This window comes from Pseudorca crassidens, chromosome 1 (genome assembly GCF_039906515.1).
Source record: "Pseudorca crassidens isolate mPseCra1 chromosome 1, mPseCra1.hap1, whole genome shotgun sequence".
Taxonomy (NCBI): domain Eukaryota; kingdom Metazoa; phylum Chordata; class Mammalia; order Artiodactyla; family Delphinidae; genus Pseudorca; species Pseudorca crassidens.
In genome coordinates this window covers 191774718-191800392 of record NC_090296.1, presented here as the reverse complement: position 1 = coordinate 191800392, position 25675 = coordinate 191774718, and the positions used below count along the sequence as shown (strand labels likewise).

The 25675-nt window shown below is 44.8% G+C and overlaps 1 protein-coding gene across 3 annotated transcripts in view; it reads left to right on the top strand.

The window, feature by feature from the left end:
* NMT2 (N-myristoyltransferase 2) overlaps nt 1–25675 on the top strand; it is an 80583-nt gene that overhangs the window by 29670 nt on the left and 25238 nt on the right. For all 3 annotated transcript variants that reach the window (XM_067703984.1, XM_067703994.1, XM_067704003.1), the window contains exon 2: nt 22071–22206. In XM_067703984.1, the coding sequence (XP_067560085.1) occupies nt 22071–22206 (136 nt within the window). The remainder of the gene's footprint in view (nt 1–22070; nt 22207–25675) is intronic.

The window sequence follows — 25675 nt, the reverse complement described above, 5'->3', positions numbered from 1 at the left end:
AACTTCTTATATGTCTGAAGATGCCTCTTTTTGCTCTTACGCATGAACCAGAGTCTGGGTGTAAGTGTAATTCTGTGATAATCGTTTTCCTTCAAACTCCAGAAACATTGTTTTATTATCTTCTAGCATTTAGTGGAACAGATGTTTCTCTGCCAGTCTCTTCTCTTTCTTTTATAGGTAGCCGTATTCTTTTTCTTTGTTTTGACTTGTTTTTAGTCTAGAAGCTGGTAGGATTTTTCTTCCAATTTTCCTAAAACTCAAGTGTTTCCACATCCTTTAACCTTCCAGGATCACTTTTTTCTTTAATATCTAACAAAATGGCTCAAGCTCATATGTATTTGTGGCGGTCTCGTGGGGACCGAGGTTTTCGTGGTCCTCCAGCACGTCCGTGTGGCCCCAGCTGCCCCATCACTAGCTCCTAATGCTTTGGGTCCTATAGCATTTCTCCCCAGACCTTTGACCCTGGTGGAATCCAGTCAGCTCTCTTTCATCCCCCTCCCCCGGCAGGAACCACTAATACAGGGCTGTCCTGCACAGCATTTGCTGAAGCTTTAGTGAATCAAGAGTGCAGATATTTGATTATAGCCTAGGGCAGAAAACAACTTCCAGCTCAATGTCAGACATCATTGTTCACCAAAGGGATTTACTGGCGTCCATCCTCCGCTCCCCCCATAGGCCACGGCCTCCCTCAGTGTCCCTCTGAGAGTGGTCTCTTAATCCTCTGACCTCTGCCTCTTCTCCAAGTTCAAGGTCCAGCTCCGGTGTGCTTTCTTTCATGACATCTTCTCTGGTCATTAGAACTGAGGGTGACAACCCCTGGCGAAGGCCCTGGGACCCTTACTGAGTGTATCCTTCACGCGTGCCTTTCCACCAGTCGCTCTGTCTCCCAGCCATCTTCTCAGGCAAACCCTTGTTTTACAGGAAGGAAGCTCTGGCTCCTAGGTAAGTGACTTCTCCAGGGTCACATGGTGTGTTGTAGGTGGGAACAGAGTTTTTGGTGTCTCTCTCTTCTTTTTTTTTTTTTTCCTTTGGCCTCACCACGCAGCCTGTGGGATCTTAGTTCCCCGACCAGGGATTGAGCCCACGCCCTCAGCAGTGAGAGCGCCGAGTCCTAACCACTGGACCGCCAAGGAACTCCTGGTGTCTCTTGTTTAACGTGTATGTGTAACATCTGCACACTGGCTCACATAACAGATTTTATTTTACACGTACAGTAGGTTGTCTTGAAATAAAGCATGGCTGAAATTTATTAGAATTGAGGACCAGCAGGTCAGGAAGGCGGGTCTGTCTGTCTGTCTAGCCTTCCCTCCATCAGTCCGCTACCAGCAGGCTGGGTCCAGGCAGGGGTGGCAGAGGGTGAGCCGGCAGCCGGAGGGGGTTGTCACGTGGTACAACATGGCCATTTAGGGCCAGGTCTTCAGGGAGGTCTGGAATCAAAGTAGTTTTCAGAGAAGGAGATAATAAGCAAGGCTGGCACCTCAAAACATGCCTACAGAACACGAGACATGTGTCTACCTGTCTGCTCACCCCAATCCTTGTAATATCTGGGAATTGCACACATAGGTAGCTTCATAAAGGTCACTTGAGTGGATTCCAGTGGTTCCCCATCTTCACTGACAGGCTAACTTCTAACTTAAAAGATGTTCCCCTGTGTGCATTATGAAGACGTGAAGGATTTCCTTTTCCTAATTCTGCTTTTGAAGGATGTGGACTGTGGCATTCTTAGTTGTGCTCTTTGCTGTATAGGACCCAGCATGGGAAAATGATAGCTCATCTTTTGAACTCCTCCTGCTATGGGCTTCTTTCCTTGTATATACTTTTTTTTTTTTCTCACTGAATCATTATAATAACAGGTGAGGAGACTAAGGCCTCTCCAGGTTTAAATAACTTGCCCAGGCCACATCTTGGATTCAGATTTAGGTCTTGGGGCCTCTTGCTGTCTGACTGTCCGACCCCTGCCTGTTCACAAACTGCATGGTCTAGTGGACTCTCAATACAGAGCAGTTTGTTTGATAATGTTTCAAGTTCATCTCCCCATATGTTGTAGATTACCAGCTTCAGTGCCTCTGGAGCCAAGATTCACCAGCGTAATGGGCATACTATTGGGCTGGCCAAAAAGTTCGTTTGGGTTTTCCGTTAGATGTGATGGAAAAACCCACATGAACTTTTGGGCCAACCTAATAAATGTCAGTGAATTTAAAAGGAAATAAATGCATACATTTCTTTGTTTTAAAAGACATTGCACCTCGATTATAGAAGACCCTTTCGGAGTTTGTCTTTTGGTCTCGTCAAAGGACTGCGTTTAATGATAGCATCAGTAGTTGCAATAAGATCCTTTTTCTTCTATGCTTCTTTTCTGGCTGTCTCTTCTCCTTTCTGGTTCGAGTTCCGTGTAGCCCACAGTAGCCTGTCACACGCCAGCATCCTTTCCCTCCCGCACTGCCGTTGTTCACGCCTCCACCAAGTCAGATTTTTGTAAGAAGCAACGTGGGCTTAGGAATCCGGTTACTGAACATCTCTGGGTGGTAGCACTGCCGGAGGAAGCCACGTCAGCCCCTCAGTACCCGGTACCCCAGCTCCACGGCCCGGCCTGTGGAGCGCCCGCCACGGGTAGCGCTTCTGGGCGACGCTTTGAGTTCCTCTCAGTTGGTGGCCTGTCACGGGAGAGAACCCAGCACACGGTCACCCGGTGCGGGCCCCAAGCTGAGCTGGGATTTACCTTTGCAAATTCTGTTTTGTAAGCACATTGCACTTCTATTGCTGGCTTGAACACACACGCCAGGGGAATATGGGCTCCTCTATTCTGTGTTCACTCCATAGTCAAGTTCATGTGCTGCTTTCCCAGAGAAAGATGGCAACTCAGTTACTATGATACTTTCCCACAATTTCTTCATTTAGTATTTGGCGGTGGGGTAAATACTTGCTCTTTACTGCCCGTGGGTATTTATTAACATTTTAAAGAGACCGCAGAAAGAGCCCCTGAAAGCAGAGTTCCTTTTTTATTTTTCCAGTTGAAGTTTTTAAAAAAAACCTTTTTGCAAAAATGCATCATTTCTAAAATGGAACATTAGAATGTATCACCAAGCAAAAAGACAATGACTTGGCATATTCATTTACACATTTTCCAATTCATATATATTTACAAAAATGCAAATATACTGCTCCTCTGGTACTGGAAATTCCTGTTTGTCACTTGATGTGCCAGGACCATCTTTCCAGGGTGTTACAGCGCCTTCTCCGGAGTCACGGGAACTGGCTGGCTAGTCCATCATATGACTCTGTGGAGATAATAGAATATCCTCGTCTGTTCAGTCTCCTGTTGTTGGGTCCCAGTGGCCGAGGCCGTTAGTGGCCCCTTCTTCCAAAGGAGCAGGGCCAGGGTGTGCTTGTTTGAGATGGTAAGTCTCCATGGACCAGGTGAGCCCGGCACACATCCCAGGGATCCTGGGGATGGCCGAGAGCAGGTGAAGGATCTTCTGGCAGAACTTCCCCACTGAGGGAAGCGAGACTTTCCTGTGAGCGCGACATGGGCTTCTGTGTTCCATGCTGCTGTTATTTTGGGACTCGACCCGCACAGCTCAACCTGTACACTAACTAATAGAACATCTGTATATTACCTTTGATTTTGTAGACACCTTCATTTTTAATTATTATTTTTCAAATAGGTAGTATGAGCATATGGTACAAACTTCAAAAGGCACAAAAAGGCTATCCAGTGAAAAGGAAGTCTCATTCTGCCAGCCCTGAGCTTCCCTCCCTGTGAGCAGCTCCTGATGCCAGTTCTTGGCACGCCCTCCTGGTGGCATTCTATACACGTACAAGGATGCGGGGCAGGTGCATGCGTGCATGGGCGTGCTTACGTGTGCACGGACATTCACCAGCAGTAGGAATGTGACCTTCCATTGCTGCACCTTGATTTTTCACCTAACAGTGTATCTTAGAAATCCTTGCATATATATTATATATCAAAACCCATAGACCACCCTCATTTTTTATTTATTTTTTGGGCCGTGCTGCACAGCTTGTGGGATCTTAGTTCCCTGACCAGGGATTGAACCCAGGCCCTCGGCAGTGAAGGTGTGGAGTCCTAACCACTGGACCACCGGGAATTCCCCCAACCTCATTTTTTAAAAGGCTGCATGCCATTGTTGAATGGATGTCCCATTTCTCATTTAATCTGTCCCCTGTTCATAGATCATGAGATTGTTTCCAATCTTTTGTGCTAACGGACAGCGCTGAAATGAGTATCCTAGGATGTATAGCACTTCTCCAGAATATTTCTTCATAAATATCTTAAAAAGCTTTCCAGATAACAAGTTTTAAGGAGGCGGTGTGGTGTGTGGAAATGAGTATTAAACCAGGAATCAAGAAAGTCCTGTCACTCACCCTCAGTTGGATGTTGGAATACTGGTCAGTGCATCTCTCTGGGTAGGAGGGTCTTGTCGGGAAATTGAAGCATTTGGCTCTCAAACTGTTAGGATCTAACAGGAATTTAACAAGTACACACGTGGTCCTGGGCCTGGTCCCTACCCTCAGGGATAAGGACCACAGACCTTGTGCCATGGGTGCTGTCAGGCCCCAGAGCTCCTTGGATTGACTTTCTGCTTCCATAGCCCAAAGGTCAGGGGGCAAGATAAACGTAGGCAGAAGAGAGATCCCTGTCCTGCCCATCTCCTGGCTTGTCCCACTTTTTAGCTGTACTTCTAGGCACTGCCAGCTGCTCTTTCTCTATTAGACACTTTCTCTGAGCCCTGGGGTGTTTCTGTGCTTTTTACATTTATTTTATTTTATTTTCTTAATTTATCTTAATGAAGTATAGTTGATTTACAGCATTGTTTTAATTTCTGCTGTACGGCAAAGTTATACATATACATATTCTTTTTCATATTCTTTTCCATTGTGGTTTGTCACAGGATATTGAATATAGTTCCCTGTGCTCTACAGTAGGACGTTGTTTTATATCCATTCTGTATATAATAGTTTGCATATGCTTGTGCTTTTAAAAAATGTCCTTGTCTCTTTCCTCTGCCACTGCAAAGTGGACCGTGACCTCTGGCTCCCTTCTGGATCTGGGAGGTCTTGTCCTTTGTGTTTGAGAACTCCAAGTCCACCTTTGTGATTCCTGGAGAAGAGAGACACCTGTGCGACCTCTGCTTGGCCTCTGACCCTTGACTGTCCACTGAAATCATGTTTTCTCTGCATCCCGTTTCTGGCCTTTGTACTTGGTCTCATATCCCAGACTCATCGCTCAGCCCTTCCACTCGAGGTCGAGCTGGTGTTTTCTCTGTTCCGGTGTTTCTACCCCTTCAGAGCCATCAGTCCCTGGAATCCCTCCAGGCTAGATGGGATCTGACCGTCACCTTCTTGCTCTTGGCGCCTCCTGGCCCCTCCTTGCAGATTTAACGGCCTGAGACAGTGATTTGCCCTTCCCGCCGGGCATGTCTTGCCCCTTACTTCTTCACCAGATTTTTCTAGGGGAGAGGGGAAGCCTAATATTTTGCTACGTTCATTTGGAACGTTCATTTAATGAAAGAATTGAGTAGGTCCATGGGCAGCATCGGAATATACAAAAGAGAGAGTAAAAAATGAGTATTGGATTTAGCAAGGGAATTCACAAATAGGAATATCATTTGAAAAGCACTGAATTGTGAACTTTGCTGACACATTAATCTTATTATCTGTAACAGCGCTAATACAATATTGAAATGAATCTCAGCCAGAAAAAAACATTTTTTTTTGACTTGTTAATCGTCTTCCTTCAGTAAACTCTGGAAGGCCCAGAAATGAGAAAAGTCATAGAAGTAGGAGCTAGTGTGAATGGGCTATTCTTCTATCAGAAAAACATTTGTGAGCATGAGTAAGAAAAGGCTGTAGGAAATAGGGTAGTTTTTCACTAATCTAGACTGTCTCGAAGGTTATACTCTGCCAACAAGCTTAACCTTTTTAGAGAACTTGATTTTTCTGCTTGTTTTGTTCACCATTTTATCTTTTGGAACAGTTTTACCTAAGATGCAAGGAAGTAAGCCTTTAAGAAATTTGCTTGTGGAATAGCTGGGCAATTTGAATGTAGTTTTTCAGTTACATGTAGTGATCTTAAAGATATCCAAACAATTTTTAGGAGCATTTTACATATTTCTTCCTTTATTCTGATCTTGGATAATCTGCAAAGACAGGTCTTACTTCACAAACTAAATTTCACGCTAGATGGTTTCTGGCCAATGAGTATTGATAAAATTTTATGATGAGTTAACATTAACTCTTATGATAATTGGTTTTTTATGGGAAGTAGGCCCCAAATGTGTTGAATAATAATGAAATACTTGTGGAAAGAGAAGGCTAATGAGAGAGAACGTATTTTCCCACATTTAGATTATAGTAAGAGGGAAAAGAACTAAAACCTTGGAAACAGCCCAGTATCTAAAAAAGGGGAATTGGTTAGCAAACTCTAGACCAGAAGCTAGGTCCTACTCCAGCTGGGCCCGGATTGCTCAGGGCTTATTGGTCAGCCACTGCCAGGAGCCAGCCACCCTCTGCTGCTGACACCCATGGAAATACTGGAATTGTTGGCTGGTCCTACCGTGACCTCTACCCAATGCTCCAGCCTCAGTAGCTACCGCTGCCTGCCTCCTTGGCTGACCTTTATAATGATAAGGATCATTGTCAGGTTTCCACCCCTCACTGATCATAAACTTCTAGGGCAGCTTTGAGCTCGGAACCCTCCAAGGGCTTCTCTGTGACGTACTGCTTTGACCAGAGATGATGTGGCTTTAAAGAACTTCTGACAGGTGTTTCCTCCATCAGCCCCAGGAGGGGAAGGAAGGTACAGAGCAAGGGATGAAGCTCCCACGTTGAAGAGGTGGCTGAAATCCTGCTGGAGGTCAGGCCGTGACAAAGCCAGGTGATGACAGCGGCAAGGTTAGCTTCTTGCTCTGAACTGTGCATCACGCTTGTGCAGGAAGCGGGTGAAGAAGTCGTGACTGGAGTCGCACACATGAGCCACTGACAAAACAGACTCACTCGTGGGCCTTCAAGAACCTGAACTATAGATAAAATCCATTCTTGAGTTGGGCGGCCGGGTGATCAGCTTGTATCGGATGGGTGCCCCAGTCCAGCATGAGAACAGCCTGTGGCCAGTACCCAGGAGAGTTGGAGTCTGCTGCAGCCACCTGCCCCGCAGCTGTGGCTGTGAGTTCTCTTCCATCACCTGGGCACTGTGATGCTGCTTTGGGTTACCTTTTTCATAAACTGTGCCAAAACTGCCTCATGTATTTTCTCTCCTGGGTAGTGCATTTCCCTCTAAATAAAGTAATTTGGTATCCCAAACAGAACACACATACACACCTACACCTAAACACACACACACACACACACACACACACACACTAAAGATCTGTTACCATTCAATAAAAGACAACTAGGCTAATAAAAAGTGTTCACAGGGGCTTCCCTGGTGGCGCAGTGGTTGAGAGTCCGTCTGCCGATGCAGGAGACACGGGTTCGTGCCCTGGTCCGGGAAGATCCCACATGCCGCGGAGAGGCTGGGCCCGTGAGTCATGGCCGCTGAGCCTGTGCGTCCGGAGCCTGTGCTCCGCAACGGGAGAGGCCACAACAGTGAGAGGCCCGCGTACCGCAAAAAAAAAAAAAAAGTGTTCACAGAAGAAGAGGTCATTCCCCAAAGAAGACCTCAAGATTGCCAATAAATATCTAAACAGATATTCATCCAGTGGAAACGCATAAACAAGAGATGATATATTGTAGTAATTACCTGAATCCTGGAGCCTGACTGGCTGATTTGAGTCCTTGACTCTGCCATTATTTAGCTGTGATTTTCAGCAAGTTACTTAACCCCTATGTCTTGCAGTTTCCTCTTCTATAAAATGGGATTAACTATAATTGTAGGACTTAACCTCACAAGGTTGTTGTGACAATTTACAAGGTTGATATATATAAGGTGCTTACACGGTGAGTGCACTAAAGTGTTAGCTGCTCTGACAATGACCGTGACGATGATGACAATGACAGTGATGATGGTGATGTTGGTGGTAATGATGGTGGGAGTGATGGTGGTGGTGATGTTGATGGTGGTGGTGATGGTGATGATGATAGTGATGATGTGGATGATAGTTATGGTGGGGATGCCAGATTGTTTCCAAATTGCTTGTACCAGCATTATATAAATATTACCTTTCCTCACATTCTTCTGATATTATTAGACTTGAAAACGTTTGGCGAGTCAGTGGATAAAAAGTAGAATCTGAAGTGGGTTTCATTTTCAGTTTCCTTGCTGCTGCTGAGGTTGAGCATCCTTTCATAAGTTTATTGGCTGTTAGGGTTTCCCCTTTTGTGAATCATTTATTCGTATCCTCAGCCCATTCTCTCAGTGTTTTGTCTTCCTATTGATTTTTGCATTGATTTCTCATTCACCCAGCAAATATTTATTTTATACCTCAGACACTGTTTTAGGTGCTAAGAATACAACGGAAAAGGCTGTCTTATGGATCTTATGTTCTAGTCAGAGGAAGACAAATAAATAAATAATACGTTTTTAGCTAGCGATAAGTTATATGAAGAAAAGTAAAGCAGGATAATCATAATAATAGCTAGCATTGACTGAGTGATTTCTCTTTGACAACTATTGATACTAATGTATTAGCTCATTTTATCCTGACAATTTTTGTAACACCATTCATTGAAAGCTTCATCCTTTTGCAGGTATGGAAACTGAAGCACAGAGAGGTTAAGTAAAATATTCCAAGTCACACAGCTAGGAAGTAGTGGAGCCAGGATTCAAAACCAGGTGGTCTGAATCTAGCTAATGCCTGCAGTCTTGACCCGGATATTATGTTGCCGGTCTATACTATGCTGGAGATAAAATGTGAATGGCAAAAGAGCTTTTTATATGTTCTGACTTAATATTTTATCATGTGCTTTATAAATACCTCCCCTACTTCTGTAGTTTTAAAATTTTGTCTATAATCACTTTGCCACAAAATATTTAACTTTGATGTAGTCAAGTTAACCCTTTTTATCTTACGGTTTGTACTTTTGGGTCCTTATTTAAGGAATTCTTTTCTTCACTGATATTATGAAGTTATTGTCATTCTTCTGCTTATTCATTCAACAGATATTTATTTGACCATATATGCCAGACGCTGTACTAGGCATGGATAGATGTTAGCGAAACCAACAAAAAGCACTGCCTTTCGTCTTAATCATTGCCTTAATCACCGCCTTTGGTTTTGTTTTCCACGTTTGGGTATTTAACTTATTTGGAATTTGTTTTTGTGATTCTTGGGTAGTAGCAAACTAATTTAATTTTTTCTGTATAGAAAGTCAGTTTTTCTGATACTATTTATTTACAACTTTATGCTTTCACTACTGATTCATGATGTAATCATTATCATATATCAAGTTCTTGTATGCCGTGAGTTGTAACTGGTCTGTCTACTCCATTTCTTTGATCTGTTTATCTGTTCTTGAGCTCTGTTGTATCTTGATAATGTTTTAGTTGCAGAGGCATTGTGGTTTTTATAGACAACTTAGAAAATGCATGAAAATACAGCAGTGATTAAAATCACCTATAATCCCACCATTTTCTATGCAGCAAGTTGGAAATCAAGGGGGAAAATTTTGTAAAATGATTATAATATCAAACTACTAATGGTCCTTGTGGGGAGGAGCTAAGTGATCTCTCTGGTGGAATCCTGTGAAATCTAAATTTTTCCTTATCTTTGGGGTTTGCATACCGTGAATCGAGCTCTTAAAATTAATGTATTAGTTACGACAGGCTAAGCTGCTGTAACCCTGTGGTGGACCCTATGGTGTCACTGCTCAACATGATGGAAGTTCTCTCCTTTTTTTTTTTTTTTTTTTTTTTTTTTTTGGCCACGCCATGCGGCACGTGGGATCTTAGTTCCCCGACCAGGGATGGAACCCACACCCCCTGCAGTGGAAGCACGGAGTCTTAACCACTGGACCACCAGGGAAGTCCCAGTTTTTTTCCGTATTGATGGGACAGTCCCAGACAGGTGTTCAAGTGGATGGCGAGGGAACTTCCCTTTATCCTGTCCATCAGAGGCTGCCTCCTCCTGTCACGTAGTTCTGCCGTCCTCTACTGTCTCATCCTATACCTGCCTTCAGTCGGCCCAGGGGAGGGGGAGCCTGGAGGAGCAGCCCCGGAGCCTGTCTGGGCCAGCAGGAAGCAGCAGGCTCACGTCCACTCCCATCCCGCTGGCTGGGACTCAGCCACATGGCCGCACCTGACTGCCAGCTGTGGGGAAGTGTGGTCTCGCTGACACACTGTGAGCTCCCGGACGAAGGGGGGATGGATCTTTGTGGGCAGCTGGCGGTCTCTCTCTCACTCGTTTCTCCTGGGGCAACTGTAAAACGTTTACAGTTTCCTGTAAAATGTGTTACTTTGCTCATTCCATTAAGTCCTGTCTGCAGAATCCCTGTATATATCTTTGAAGAGATTTCCTGGATGTGCTTATTAAATTTAGTTTGACATTTCCGTGGCTGACAAGGAGTTTGTTGGTTTGCACTTGGGGTTTGAATGTGCCAAAGATTCTCTTTAGGCACAGACGGAAGTATCTTTCCTTCCTGGGGTAGCAAAACGGAGAGGCTTTTCCTTATGGATTTTTTGTACGAATTCTTGGGGAGGTGGGAAATGGAACTTCTGTTCTTAAAGAGGCAAGAGATCTTTGTAAAAGGGCTGCATGATTTCCATGGTTAAACGTCTGGGACTCAGTAATCAGCCTCAGGCACTTAAGAGTCCGAATCTTTTTCTTCATCAGATTTCGAAGAAGGATCTTCTTGAGCTGGGATTTTCCTCTGTTATCCTGAGCCCTTTGCAGCATCTTATCACCCCCCTGAGGACAGGAATTTCCACCTGCCACTTTTTCAACAGCTTTGATGAGATGTAGTCCACATACCCTGTGATTCTCCCATTTAAAGTGTACAATCCAGTGGCTTTCAGTATATTCACAGAGTTGTACAACTATCACCGCAATCAATTTTAGAACATTTTCGTCACCCCAGACTGAAACTCCGCATCCCTCCTTTGTGACTGGCTTCTTTCATTTGGTGTAATGTTTTCACAGCTCATCTGTGTTGTTGCATGTATCAATACTTTTTTTAATTTACAATTTTTTATTGCTGAATTAATATTTATTATATGGATATACCACATTTTCTTTATTCATTTATCAGTTGATGGATATTTGGGTGGTTTATACTTTTTGGCAGTTATGAAGAATGTTGCTATGAACATCAGTATACAAGTGACTGTGTGCACAAATATTTTCATTTCTCTTAGTTGTAGACCTAGGAGTGGAACTGCTAAGTCATGTGGTAAATCTTTGTTTAGCGTTTTGAGGAACTGCCAGGCTGTTTCCAAAGCACCTGCACCATTTTCCATTCCCACCAGCAGTGTGTGAGGGTTCCAGTTTCTCCACATCCTTGCCAACACTTGTTATTATCTTTTTTGGTTGCAGTTGTCGTAGTGAGGGACTAGTGGTATGCCTGTCAGCTCTGATTCCCAAATTCTAGTCTCTTTGAGGCTAGACCCCTTCCACCCTTCCCCTGCACCCAACACAGTGCTGAGCACATACTAGATGGCTCAGTAAATACACGATAATAGGCTGCAATCAACTTTACCATGCAGGTAGGGAGAATTGTAGCTTTCAGAGATGTTCTCCTTCCTGGCAGTGTGTGATTGGAGCTACCCCAAGGATTATTCATTCATTCAACAAACATTTGTTATAAAAATCTACTAGTGTCAGGCATTAAATCATTAGCGACCTTAGGGATGCACACAGGAATAGTTTTCTTCTGTACCCTGCACACACTGACACGAATGTGCACACAAATCATAAGCGCAGCACAGCAAGTTCACCACTTTATGAGGTGCCAACCCTGGGAACACTGAGGGAGGAAAACCCGAAATAGTCAGACTCCCGAATCAGAGAATGTACAAAACCATACTATCCATGGCATATTTCTAGCTCTGGTATCTGGCTGTGATATGTTTGTTTAAGCCCAATTGCTAGTCAGATATTTATGGAAGTCCTTAACTACTAGATGATTTTAAACATAAACATCACAATACATAGTACAGATTTGATTCTACTGATGGAAACAAACTGCTCATTTGGGGGTGGGAATGCATTACTGTTTTTAGACCACGAGGGTGCCACTTGGCGGGGTCTTCTCGTATCTCCAAAAATGAACACTAGTTTCTATTCCAGGATTAGGGAGAAGAGGGAAACACGAATCTATAGCTCATGCGCTTGTCTTTTAAACACTTTTTCTCACTATTGAACATGGCTTTCATGCTTTGAGTCTACAGAGGAATGAATTACTTTAACTCAGAAAGTTTTCTGATTTTAACACATGAATAACTGCCTGTCTGTCTGTGACGTAGATTGTGGGTGATGAGGCTGGCCCTTGGGATCCTCTGAGTGGTAAAGACCAAGCCCACAATTCTGTCACGTTAAGTCAGCAAAACTTGGTCTCCCCCGGCACTACACGCAGCACGTGGGGACCTCTACTCCTCGGAGGCCTCTTGGGCCTCAGCTGAAGGAGGCCCATCCCCTCCCGACGTGTCATCTTTACAAGGCCCTGGGGCTCGCTGGGAGGGGAAGTCAGCAAAGAAGAAGGTGTGGCGGCCGTCACATGCTCTCACCTGGCAGCAGCACCTGTTCCATCCTCAACTTCCATTGGCTCAGCCTGCTTGGGCCTACTTTTCTCACTTGGGGGGTGAAGTGGGATGCGGAGTGTATGCGTCATCCTCTGGAATGTCCACAGGAGGGGAATTCAGAAATATCGGTGAGCACAGATAGTGTTCACCTGAGTAGGAAAACCCCAGTTCTCCTTCTGTGTTCTCCTGACTCTCACTGCTGTCACCCTCAGCGCTTCGGACACCAGGCGTCGGCGCCTCCCCACACCGAGCATTCCTGCAGCGCTAGCATGGGCTGGGGTCCTACCATATAACTCGATTCTGACACTTTCTGCCTGGAGGCGGCGTCAGATCCCACAGGTTGAGGGCTCAGTCCTGCCAGACTGCCCTCTCCCCACTTCAGATGCCAATGCTAAGTCCAGGTTGTCACCTGTGCTTCTGACCGATCAGCTACAAATTGGAGTTTCCTAAGATCCCCTCCTCGGATTCGATTAATTTGAATCCACAGAACTCAGGAAAACACTTTCTACTGTTCACCAGTTGATTGTGAAAGAACGTGGTAAAGGATGGAGATGAACACCCAGATGGGCGAGGTGTGCGGGGGACGGGTGTCCATGCCCTGTCCGGGCACCACCCTCCCGACACCTCCACGTGATCACCAACCTGGAAGCTCTCTGAACCCTGCGCTTCTGGGGACTTCTGTGAAGGCTTACGATCGATCATTAACTCCATTTCCAGCCCCTCTCCCCTCTCTGGAGAACTGGGGACGGAGCTGAAAATGTCAGGCTTCTGATCATGGCTTGGTCTTTGTGGTGACCATCCAGGAGCCCACGCAGAGGCACCGCACTGGAACCAAAGACACTGCTCGCTCCCAGGAAATTCCCAGCGTTTTAGGAGCTCTGTGCCAGGGACTGGGGTCAAAGACCAATAGATATTTTCTCTATTATTTCACACATTTTTTAAAGAAATGGGAGACCTTCTGTTCTTAGGCAGCTTACACTCTAGTGGGGAAAGAGGTAAGAGCACTGGGTTTTGAGCGTGCCTAAATCTTTTTTTTTTGAAGTGTAGTTAATTTACAACGTTGTGTGAATTTCTGCTATACAACAAAGTGATTCAGTTATACATATATACATATACATTCTTTTTTTTTCTTTTCCATTATAGTTTATCACAGGATATTGAATACAGTTCTCTGTGCTGTACAGTAGGACCTTGTTGTTTATCCATTCTATATATAACAGTTTACATCTGCTGACCCCAACCTCCCACCCCAGCCCTCCCCCAACCCCCTCCCCCTTGGCAACCACGTGTCTGTTCTCTATGTCCATGATTCTGTTTCTGTTTCATAGGTAGGTTCATTTGTGTCATATTTGAGATTACACATATAAGTGATATCATATGGTATTTGTCTTTCTCTTTCTGACTTACTGCACTTAGTATGATAATCTCTAGGTCCATTCATGTTGCTGCAAATGGCTTTATTTAATTCTTTTTATGGCTGAGTAGTACTCCATTGTATATATGGAATACCACATCTTCTTTATTCATCTGTCAATGGACATTTAGGTTGTTTCCACATATTGGCTATTGTGAATAGTGCTGCTATGAACGTAGGGGTGCGTGTATCTTTTTTGAATTATAGTGTTGTCTGGATAGATGCCCAGGAGTGGGATTGCTGGATCATATGGCAACTCTATTTTTATTTTTCTGAGGAACCTCCATACTGTTTTCCACAGTGGCTACACCAGCTTACATTCCCACCAACAGTGTAGGAGGGTTCCCTTTTCTCCACACCCTCCCCAGCAATTATTGTTTGTAGATTTTGTGATGATGGCTATTCTGACCGGTGTTAGGTGATACCTCATTGTAGTTTTGATTTGCATTTCTCTAATGATTAGCAGTGTGGAGCATCCTTTGATGTGTCTATTGTCTTGGCCTAAATCTTGAACGAAAAGCAATCTGCCAGGAAATGAAGGAGAGAAGGGTGTCCTGGCAGAGGAAACAACATGCCTAAATGTGTGATGAGAACAGTACCTATCAGTTATTGATTGGCTTACTCCATGCCAGACGCTAAGCTACACACTGTGCAGGCTCCGCCTCCTTTAATTTCCCATAAGCCTCCCATCTGTGTGTTGTCTGTTGCCTTAAGAATATATGCTCCATAGGGCAGGACGTTGCTTTGTTCATTGCTGTATCTTGATGTTCCAGTAGCTTGCTGTTTAATAAGCCAGCAACCATTTTATTAGGCTCACAGATTCTGTGGGTTAGGAATTTGGAAAGGGCATGGCTGGAGGGAGTTCTGGCTGGGGATCTCATGGGGTCACAGTCAGATTTCAGCTCAGGCTTCAGTCAGCTGAAGGCTCCCCTGCAGTGGACGCCCGGGGGGGCTCACTCACATGACTGTCCGTCCATGCTGGCTGTTGACTAGAGCCCACCCATGTGGCCTCACCAGCATGCACACCTCTAGAAGTGGGTGGGAGCTTCTCACCTAGACTGGGAAGTCATATATTGACACATTTGTTGTGAATGATTGGTTGTGAGTCACAAGCCCATCCACATTCAAGGGGAGGGGAGCTAGATTCCATCGTTCATTGGGAGGAGTCTCTAAAAAATTTGAGGATGTATTGAAAACTACCACAGTCCATCTTCTGGCCATTAAAAGTATGCACATTCTCCCCCAAGTAGAATACATTTACCCTCCCTGAGGCTCTCCTGCAAATCATATCGCGTTTTGGCTTACATATGAGGCTCAGGCTTGAAGTGCAGGATCTCATCATCTAAACCAAGTCTAGGTGGATGAGGGCCCTCAGAGTCCATCTCAATACCTGTAAAATGAGCAGGTATGTTGTCTGCTCCCCACATGCCCATTGTGGAAGGGTGGACAGGTATAGGGGGGCCATGGTGGTGGTTCCATTCAAAAAGGGGGAAGTAGCACAGCACAGCCAGTGGTCCATAGCAGTTCTGAAATCCAGCCAGGAACCTGTCGCCAGTCCCTTGGTTTGAGTTCAGTCCTAATCTTCAGGAGCTGCTCTCCATGGCTCTGGCCTCTGTCCCTTGGGCTGTGGGTTCTGCCCTTTAAATCCTCCTTCCAAAAGAAAAGATGACTTTGCATCTGAGTGAGTGACCTTCTCTGTCTGATTCCTGCCTGTAAAAGGCTGAGGGTCCAAAGGCCTCTTTGCATTTTGTCCTGTTCTGTCTCTTTCAAGCTGGTGTAATTCTTTAAAAAATGTACTGGACTTCCTGTTTCAATGTATAATCCAGCTGTCCCCAACCTTTTTGGCACCATGGACCAGTTTCATGGAAGACAGTTTTTCCACGGACGGGGAGGTGTGGGGGGATGCGTCAGGCGGTAATGCAAGCAATGGGGAGTGGCAGATGAAGCTTCGCTCTCTCACCTGCTGTTCACCTCTAATAGTGTGGCCCAGTTCCCAACAGGCTGCAGACGGGTACCAGTCTGCAGCCCGGGGGTTGGGGACCACTGTACTGCGCAAAAGCCACACCCACCAACCTCTTCTTCAAGATAAACTTTTCTCTACCTTGGTCTTTATGTGAGGCTGAATGTCCAGAAGATTTAGAAGCTGTACTGTTTAGAGACAGAATAGAAGAGGCACATCCTTCAGAAACCGAGAGGGTGTTTTGTCTGTTTGAAATGGTCTATGGAACACCACCTTGAAGATTTTCTGAGGTCCTGACCACAGCTGCATTCCAGGTTTGACTTTCTGTCCTGAGACCATTTCTTAATATGTACAGCCTTTGCCTTCTGGGGATGCTGGGGATGAGGGACAGTTTAATTTTGAGTCTAGCAAGCCCTGCCTGGGCTCGTGTATTCTCTAACTTCCTCTCAACTGCCGAGAAGCTCATTCTTGAGTTAATGTCTCTCTGCTCTCATTTTCTTATACACAGCTGGGAGAAGCCAGCATGATTTCAGCCTTCTGCCCAGAAATCGTTTTAGATTTTCATGCTCATTACGTCCATTCTCTATTTCCCACGTTATCTCTGGCGGCAGTTTTATAAACATTCCTCTACTACATAACGGGGGTCCCCTTCCGTCGATCTTCCCATATCACTTCCTTTATTTTCCCAGGCCCTCACCACCAGCCTCCTTGAGACCGTCAGGCTTCTGCTTACAGTCGCCGCAGGCTCTTTCCATCTGGTCTGAAAGCCAGGGCCGCGTGTTTCGGGTTTTAGTTACAGCAGCCCTCCACTTTCACACCCCACGTATCTGGCTGAGTTTTTATTGCTGCATGCAGCACCATTACAGGCCTGGTGACACAAAACAATGTTGCTTTATCAGGCTTGCAGATCCGGTGGGTGAGGAGGCTGGGAAAGGCAGTTCCTCATCCAGGGTCTCTTGTGCGCTTACAGACGGATGTTGCCTTGGGCTGGAGTCTTCTGCAGACTTGACCACGCTGGGCATTCATGAGGGTTCCCTCCTGTGGCTTCAGCGGGTGGTCTCAGGGCAGTCAGACCTCTTACGTGGCTCCTGGCTTCCCCCAGACTTGAGCATCCCAAGGGAGCCATGTGGAAAGTGCGTGGTCTTTTGTGACCTAGTCTCAGAAGTCATGTAGTGTCACTTACACTGCATTACGAGCAAGTGACGAGCCTGCCCAGACTCAAGAGGAGGGAAAGAGACCCCCACCTCTCGATGGGAGAAGCATCAAAGAATTGACAGACGTATTTCGAAACCGCTTGCACCCGGAGCAGTGTCTGGCAGCAAGGCCTTGCCATGCAATCGTATCCAACGAGTAGGCACTTCCGCCTCTCTTTTTATATCTGCTTGTTAGTCTTTGGGCGCTCAGTGTGGCCCCTGTAATAACAAGCTGTGTTATAAAGGGGCTTTCTTGTATTTGAAACGTACTTTTGGAAAGTAGGAATACAGGACTTCACATTCTGCACACTTTATTCCAAATGAATTAGAAAGCTAAATATTTTTCCCCAAAAGTCATAAAGCTAAAAGAGAAAAAGTTACAGAAGGATACTTATGTAATTTTGGAATTGGGAAGACTTTCTAAGCAAGATTTGAAAGCCGAAAAACCACAAGGGAAAAATTTTAAGTATTAGACCCCATAAAATTTTTAATTGTCTGTACAGGAAAAAATACCATAAATTAAGTGGAATGCTAAAAACTAAACTGTGTATTTACAGTCTAAACAATGGACAACAAACTAGGTGATGGAATATAAGCAGAGGGTAGTATCTCTCATAGGCCTGTTGTGAGGATTAAATGAGATTAAAGTGCCCAAAGTAAAAATTCTTAATAAATGACAGGTTCTATCCGTGCTTTTATAAAGGACACCTACAAATCATTGTTTTTTAAGATGGCTAATGGAAAAAGAATATGAATGAGCTATTCGTGGAAAAATATAAATGCTCTGTAAACATATAAAAAGATATGTAGGGCTTCCCTGGTGGCACAGTGGTTGAGAATCCGCCTGCCAATGCAGGGGACACGGGTTCAATCCCTGGTCCGGAAAGATCCCACATGCCGTGGAGCAACTAAGCCCGTTCACCACAACTGCTGAGCCTGCGCTCTAGAGCCCGCGAGCCACGACTACTGAGCCCACGTGCCACAACTACTGAACCCATGTGCCACAACTACTGAAGCCCGCGCGCCTAGAGCCTGTGCTCCGCAACAAGAGAAGCCACTGCAATGAGAAGCCCTCACACTGCAGTGAAGAGTAGCCCTGGCTCATGCAACTAGAGAAGGCCCACGCATAGCAACAAAGACCCAACGCAGCCAAAAATAAATAAATAAAATAAATAAATTTATTTAAAAAAAAGATATGTAGCCTCACCCCTGGTTAACTAAAGGAACATTAAATCTACAGTGAAATTTTTTCTACCTATCAGATTGTCAGGTATGAAAAAGAATGGTTATATTTCAGTGCTGGCAAAGACATAGGGAAATTGCTGTTCTCATTTACTGTTTGGTCCTTTGTTCTTCTACAGGTAAGGTAATTTTTCCTCTCCGGCTCTTTTCATCTTTGATTTTCTGTAGTTTGAGAATGATTTGCCAAGATGCCATTTTAGGGGCATTTATCCTGTTTGGTGTTCTCTGAGCTTCTTGGACCTGTGGGTTAGCACCTGCTTTTGACTTGGGGAAATCCTCAGTCATTATTGTTTCAAGTATTTCTTCCATTTCTTCCTCTCTTCTCCTTCTGGTTCTCCCATTACACATATGTTATACTCTCTGTAGTTTTCCCACAGTCCTCGGATGTTCTGTTCTGTTTTTTCCATCTTTGTTCTCTTTGCTTTTCAGGTTTAGGGGGGTCTCTGAGGTTTCCACTGCTGTATCCTCAAGCTCAGAGATTCTTTCCTCAGCCACGTCCAGTCTACCAATAAGCCCATCAAAGACATTCTTCATTTCTGTTGCAGCGCTTTTGATTATTCTCGGTTCTTTCTTAGGATTTCCATCTCTGCTTACATCACCCGTCTGTTCGCACGTGCTGTCTGCTTTGTCCATTTGAGCCCTTAGCATATTAATTAGAGTTGTTTCGAATCCCATGCCTGATCATTCCACCGTCGCTGCCACATCTGGCTCTGATGCTTGCTGTATCTTTTCCAAGCGCGTTTTTGGCCTTTTGGAATGCCTTGTAGTTTTTTCCGGATAGCCAGACATGATGTCCTGGGTGAAAGGAACTGCTGTAAGTAGGCCTTTGGTCATGCGGTGGTGAGGCGTGTGGGGCGGGAGGCATTGTGGGGTCCTGTGATCCGGCCTCAGTCTTTCAGTGATCCTGCGCCTCTGGACCGTGAGCTCACAAATGTGAACAGGATGGCTAACGGGGGCTGGAGTCAGTCATTTCTTTTCCCCAGATTAGTTAAGCTCTGACCGTAGCCCAGCTGCTTAGGCTCTGGTTGACTAGTTTCTGCTGAGGACAGACCTTGTTAAGCACAGAACGTCTGACATTTTTCAGAAATGATTCCTCTTCCCCTCCTTCTACCAGAAGCACGAGGGGATTTTTCTCTGCTCTCTACTGTGGGAACCTGACTGCGCTCCTGAGGATAAAACTCAAAAGGGGGGAGACCCCTGTGACTGGGCTCCTAACTCTGGGTCTTGTTCACATGTAGCCTCCAGGGCTTTGTGAATTGCGGTCCAGGGGTTCCTGCCTGAGCGCTGGCTCCCATGGGGGTTTCCACGCGTGAGTCTCTGCTCCCAGAAGCTGTCTCTCCAATCTTGGGGGCAGCAGTTTGTCCTGTGTCCCTGCCTCCCACCCTTAGGGATCTCAGAAGAACTGTTGACTTTTCAGGCTGCTGGGATGGAGTGGTGACTTCCAAGCTCCTTGTATTCAGAACCAGAAACTGATTTACTGTTGGTATAGTGGAAACTGGAAGAGTATTTAGTAAAGCAAGCTTAACTATCCGCTAAAGCTAAAAATGTGCATGCCCTTTGACCTCACATTTCCATCTTTGGACAAACTAGCATGAATGCACAAAGATGTAAGTACCAGAATATTTTTTTGCAGCAGCATATTTTATGTAGGAATGGTTACATAAAATATGATATACTGACACAATGGAATGCTACCCAGTTGCTAAAAAGAAATGAGGTAGCTCAGTATATCCTGACATGGAAAGAAAGAAATCCCAGACACATTTGTTAAGTGGAAGGAGAAAAGGAGCCAAGTTTCAAAATAGTGTGTTTAAGATTCAATTTTTGTTGAAAACTTACTCGTAGTAAAAACGAAGGCATGCTTAGAGAAGAAAGGCTATTTTAGAAGAATTTATACCAGAAGAACTATTGGCTGCCTTTGAGGGACCCTGTTATAAGGCTGTTAATCAATGACATTTGTGTCTTATATAATGAATATGTATTTGATAATTAGGCAAAAATTCAAGAAAGAAAATAGGAACAGATAGAGCTAATTAAGAACAATAGAACAGAATTGCTTATTTCCATCACTTTTCCCTGCATCAGGGGATAATGCAATAATAATCTCTGACTCAAAATTTGAATTTACCTTCTGGGAATACTGTGGGAGAGTAGGCCCAAAGAAAGGGAAATTTTAAATCTCCTTGTGTCTCTTTTTCTCTTTCAGAAGATTATAGCTCTAATATGACAAGGGTTCCAAACAGAAATGTTTTGCCAGTGAACTTTTTTTTTCCTGTAGAGTTTTTTTATTGTTAATCCTTCTAATAAAAATCTTTATCAGGAAAAATGCCACCCCCTGCAGAGATGCCCTTTCTTTGGTTCTCTTGTGTCAAGATTAGTGGTTTGTTGTGCCCAAGAGATGTTTATAATGGAATATTTTATGACATGTATCTCTCCCTGAAAAGGCTGATTTAAAAGTAAGTTAGTGGAGCAGTGATACCTGTGAAAGCTATTTGACTTTGGCGATAAAATAGAGTTTATTGCTACAGTTTTCCTGCTTAAATGACATCTAAGAACCCTGCAGGATGACTGAGCGTAGACTAATATTCTTCTGGGTTCCTGGACCCAGTTCCAGTGGGGAGGTAGGGGTGGAGGGTTCCCACATAGCACCAAGCAATTCTCAGACGCCAGCTGGGTGTCCTGAAATTCATCTCAGTTCTGACACCGTCTATGCAGAGACAGCATCAGATCCCACAGGTTAGGGGCTCAGTCCCACGAGACTATCCCCCCCGACCCCTCACCCAGGTTGTCACATGTGCTTCTGACCAGGCTACAGATTGGAGGTTCCTAAGACCCCCCTCCTTAGATTCGGTCAATTTGTTAGAGCAGCTCACAGAACTCAGAGAAACATTTACTTTCTAGATCACCTGTTTATTATAAAAGGATGTAACTCAGGAACAGTCAGATGGAAGAGGTGCCCAGGGCAAGGTGTGGGGAAGGGACACAGAGCTTCCGTGTCCTCTCCAGGCGCCACTGTCCCCAAACCTCCACTTGGAGAGAAATCACCAACCTGGAAGCTCTCTGAACCCCCATCCTTTTGGGTTTTTATGGAGGCTTCCTTACATAGGCATGATTGGTTACATCATTGGCCATTGGTGTTTGATTCAACCTCCAGCCCCTCTCCCCTCCCGGAGGTCAGGGAGGTGGGATTGAAAATTCCAGCCCTCTAATCAGGGTTGGCTCCCCTGGCGACCTGCCCCCATCCTTAGGTGCTTCGAGAAGTGACCTTCTTAACATGACATAAGGGACACCTACCTTAAAGTTCTAATCTTTTAGGAAACTCCAAGGGGTTTGGAAGCTGTGACCCAGGAACCATGGATCAAGACCAAATATAGATGAAAAATATATATTTTGGTCATCTGCAAATATATGTATATTTTTATCTATCAGAATATTGCACATCCTAACGTAGTTTTTCCCTCCTGTGTATAACATGTGTTTTTCCTAAATGATTAATTTCATGCAATTCAGATTTTACATAATGACCTGTTGTTGTTTTTACAAACCCTGTGAATTTCCTAACAGGAGTCCCGGAGGTGATTTGGGTGCCAAAAAGAAAAAGAAGAAACAGAAGAGAAAAAAGGAGAAACCGAATTCCGGAGGCACCAAGTCAGACTCGGCATCTGATTCCCAGGAGATTAAAATTCAGCCGCCTTCAAAAGTGAGAACCATGTTTTCTTTTAACCTCCGTGGTGTCCCATGTGTGTGAAAGCGGGTCCGGGCAGCTTAGGCGAGTGACCTGTTGGCTCAGAGGTGTAGTTAGGGTGTTGCCGTGACTGTGTACTGTGTGGTCACAGCAGGGTATTTACAGCCTTCCCAGGACTGACATTGGCACCCAGAAAACTAAGAGGTCCGTGCTGGGCTTCTATGTGTGTGTGTGTTCTGCCCACATCCCCCCTTTCTCAGTGAATTAGTACATAGGTTGTAGTCATAGAAGAAAGTCTCACGGTGACCTTGTTAGATTTTTGTTTCTGGTTTTTGGGGGGTTTTTTTTGTAGTTACGCTTAATATTTGATTCCCTTTTGTTCAGAAGATATTCACATTTTCATTTTTCTGGGTGTCTAATTACCTGAATAGCACAGCACCATCTGGCAGCAGGTTTCAGCAGGAGCAACCATGGGTAAGTCTCACGTTGACTTTGCCTTGGACCAGTCTGCAGTGGCCATTCTTAATTCTATTGCCAAGGGTAGGAAGTAACCCATTTTGGACCAAACCAGAAGTGGTCCTGCTGGGCCCTGCGTCTCTGTATGCTTCTGGAGATGCCGATGCCAGGCGCCACTTCCCTGGGGCCACCCATCATCCTGGCTGTGAACAGAGACCTCGTGTGCTGGGCCCAAGGAAACAGAGCCCTCGATGCCAGAAACTCACAGCGAAAAGGGGTAGAGTTAGAAGCATAACAAAGCAGAGGTCATCTGATTGTTGTAGCTCCAAGTAAGTTGGGCAGTGCGTGGTGTCATGGCAGGAGCTCGGTCCTGCCCCAAAGCTCTCAAGCTGTGAGCCTTTGCCAGGCTCTGCCCCTCCTTAAGCTCATTTCATCTGCAGCTTGGGGACATGCCTCCTCCCCAGCTCATAGGCTGTTAATGAGGTCACAATCAGACCATCTTTATAATGTGGTTTTTATACCATGTAAAGCAGCAGTCCCCAGCCTTTTCGGCACCAGGGACCAGTTTCGTGGAAGACAGTTTTTCCACGGACCAGGGCCAGGGGGATGGTTTTGGGATGATTCAAGCGCATTACATTTATTGTGCACTTAATTTCTATTATTATTACATTGTAATATATAATAAAATAATTATACAATTCACCATAATTCTGACGGGAGGCGGAGCTCAGGCGGTAACACGAGCGATGGGGAGCGGCTGTAAATACAGATGAAGCTTCGCTCACTCGCCCGCCACTCGCCTCCTGCTGTGCAGCCTGATTCCTAACAGGCCACGGGCCGGTACCAGTCCGTGGCCTGGGGGGTGGGACCTCTGCTGCGGAGCACTGTGTATACATGGCAGTTGTTACCATTACGCCAGTTTTGTGGGGTCTCAGGTTTTTTTCTTGCGCAAACTTTACATCTTACGACGTTGAGTGAGTCTTGCAGGTAGTTTTGTTTTCGTTGTTACCTGTTTTACACATAAGGACCAGGAATCACTGGGAAGGAAAATTCCTTGCCCCAATTTTTCCCTGATTGCCTTTGTGGGGTGAGAAGAAAGTGCAGTTTCCCTCACTAGCTTTTCAACTTGCTTCTCTGGTAATAAATAGTCTATCCACAGACATAAGTTCCAAGGTAACTCATATAAGGTGCACCGTAAGCTGGCAAGATATCTTGTCCATTTCTCATCGTTGCTTCATCAGACAAATGTGGTGTTATTTACATGCAGTTGTGACCATCTCCTTATTCTTTCTGTCATCACCATCAGCTGCTGCCCAGCCCTGTACCCCTGGTGATTTAGGGCCCTTCCCCTGCCTCTGGTCACTTATAAGAAACTACAGAATGGGAATTGGGGATTAGCAGAGGCAAACTAGTATGTGTAGGATGGATAAACAACAAAGTCCTACTGTATAGCGCAGGAAACTATATTCAATATCCTGTGACAAACCACAATGGAAAAGAATATGAAAAAAAATACATATATGTATAACTGAGTCACGTTGCTGTACAGCAGGAATTAACACAGCATTGTAAATCAACTATACTTCAATAAATTTTTAAAAAATAAAAAATAAAATGAGTGGGTGGTTGGAATTTAAAAAAAAAAAGAAGAAAAAGAAACTACAGCCAAGCAAGGCAGGAGGAACTGTTACCGTGGTATGGTAGAGAAATTCTTTTCTTTTTTCATGAAGACTAAGTCAAAATTGTTTTAATGTGGGCTTTTCACTGCATTTTAAAAACTGCGGCTCCTTTCCCTGAAACTGATGTCAGCTCTACATAACACCGTCATTTACAGTGACCTTTAGAGATTCTTCAGTTTAGAGAATGTTGCAGTCTACGCTCAAGAACCAAAATAAAATATTTGGGTTCTTGTACACTTCTTAGTGATGAAGGACTTGAACATTTTTTCCAAGGTATTAAATTGGAAAATAATGGGCAAAGAGTACAGTTGGTGTTTAGTATTTCCCAAGGAACAGATATGGAGGAAAAGAGGCATGTCTGACTCTTACACCAGAATATGATAGTGGGAGGCTAATGCGGGGTCAGCACACATTCTCACCTTTCCAAACGCCCCGTGTGGTGCTGCTCTGGTAGGTGATTGGATAGGTTTAAGAATTTATCATAGCTGAGTTTTCCTTACTGCTCTGTCGCTATGGATTTGAAAGTTGTACTTACTTGAATCTACTTTGAGTGTCATCTATAAAAATATTGACTCACGGGGCTTCCCTGGTGGTGCAATGGTTGAGAGTCCACCTGCCGATGCAGGGGACACGGGTTCGTGCGCCAGTCCGGGAAGATCCCACATGCCACGGAGCGGCTGGACCTGTGAGCCATGGCCCCGCTGAGCCTGCGTGTCTGGAGCCTGTGCTCCACAATGGGAGAGGCCACAGCAGTGAGAGGCCCGCATACGGCAAAAAAAAAAAAAATTGACTCACTATATTGTACACCTGAAGCTAATATAATATTGTGAATCAACCTAACTTCAGTAAAAAACGAAAGCATTTAATAGTGAGCATTGGAATGTGACTATTTCATGAATGGTGATTTCATGTAAAGACTGCTGGTCAACCTGCTAAGGCAGAAACCACTCTGAAGGCTTCTTCGTGCAGACGGGGTACCATCATTGGCTCCTTTGGAACAAAGATGCTGATGCATGTTTGTTACAAAAGGGTTGGAGTTTGGTATAGCCCTGTTAGAGGATTTAACTCAAATAGCAGGAAAGAAGGGTTACCATGGCAAATTCGGTGCAGATACTGTAGGTATATTTTCGTAAGACTGGGTTCTACGTGGCCTATTTTAAGATAAAGGGGTGCATGTTCAAGCATTACTAGCTGAAATAACGCTGTGCTCTCACCCTATGTAAGTTGCAGATCTCCTAGTTGATTGCACTGTTGGGAGTTCAAGTGAATGTAAATTTCATTTTGCTAGAAATCAGTTACTTTTGTGTGGGAGGTTCAAAAGAGGCCCAAACAAGAGAAATATAAAAATA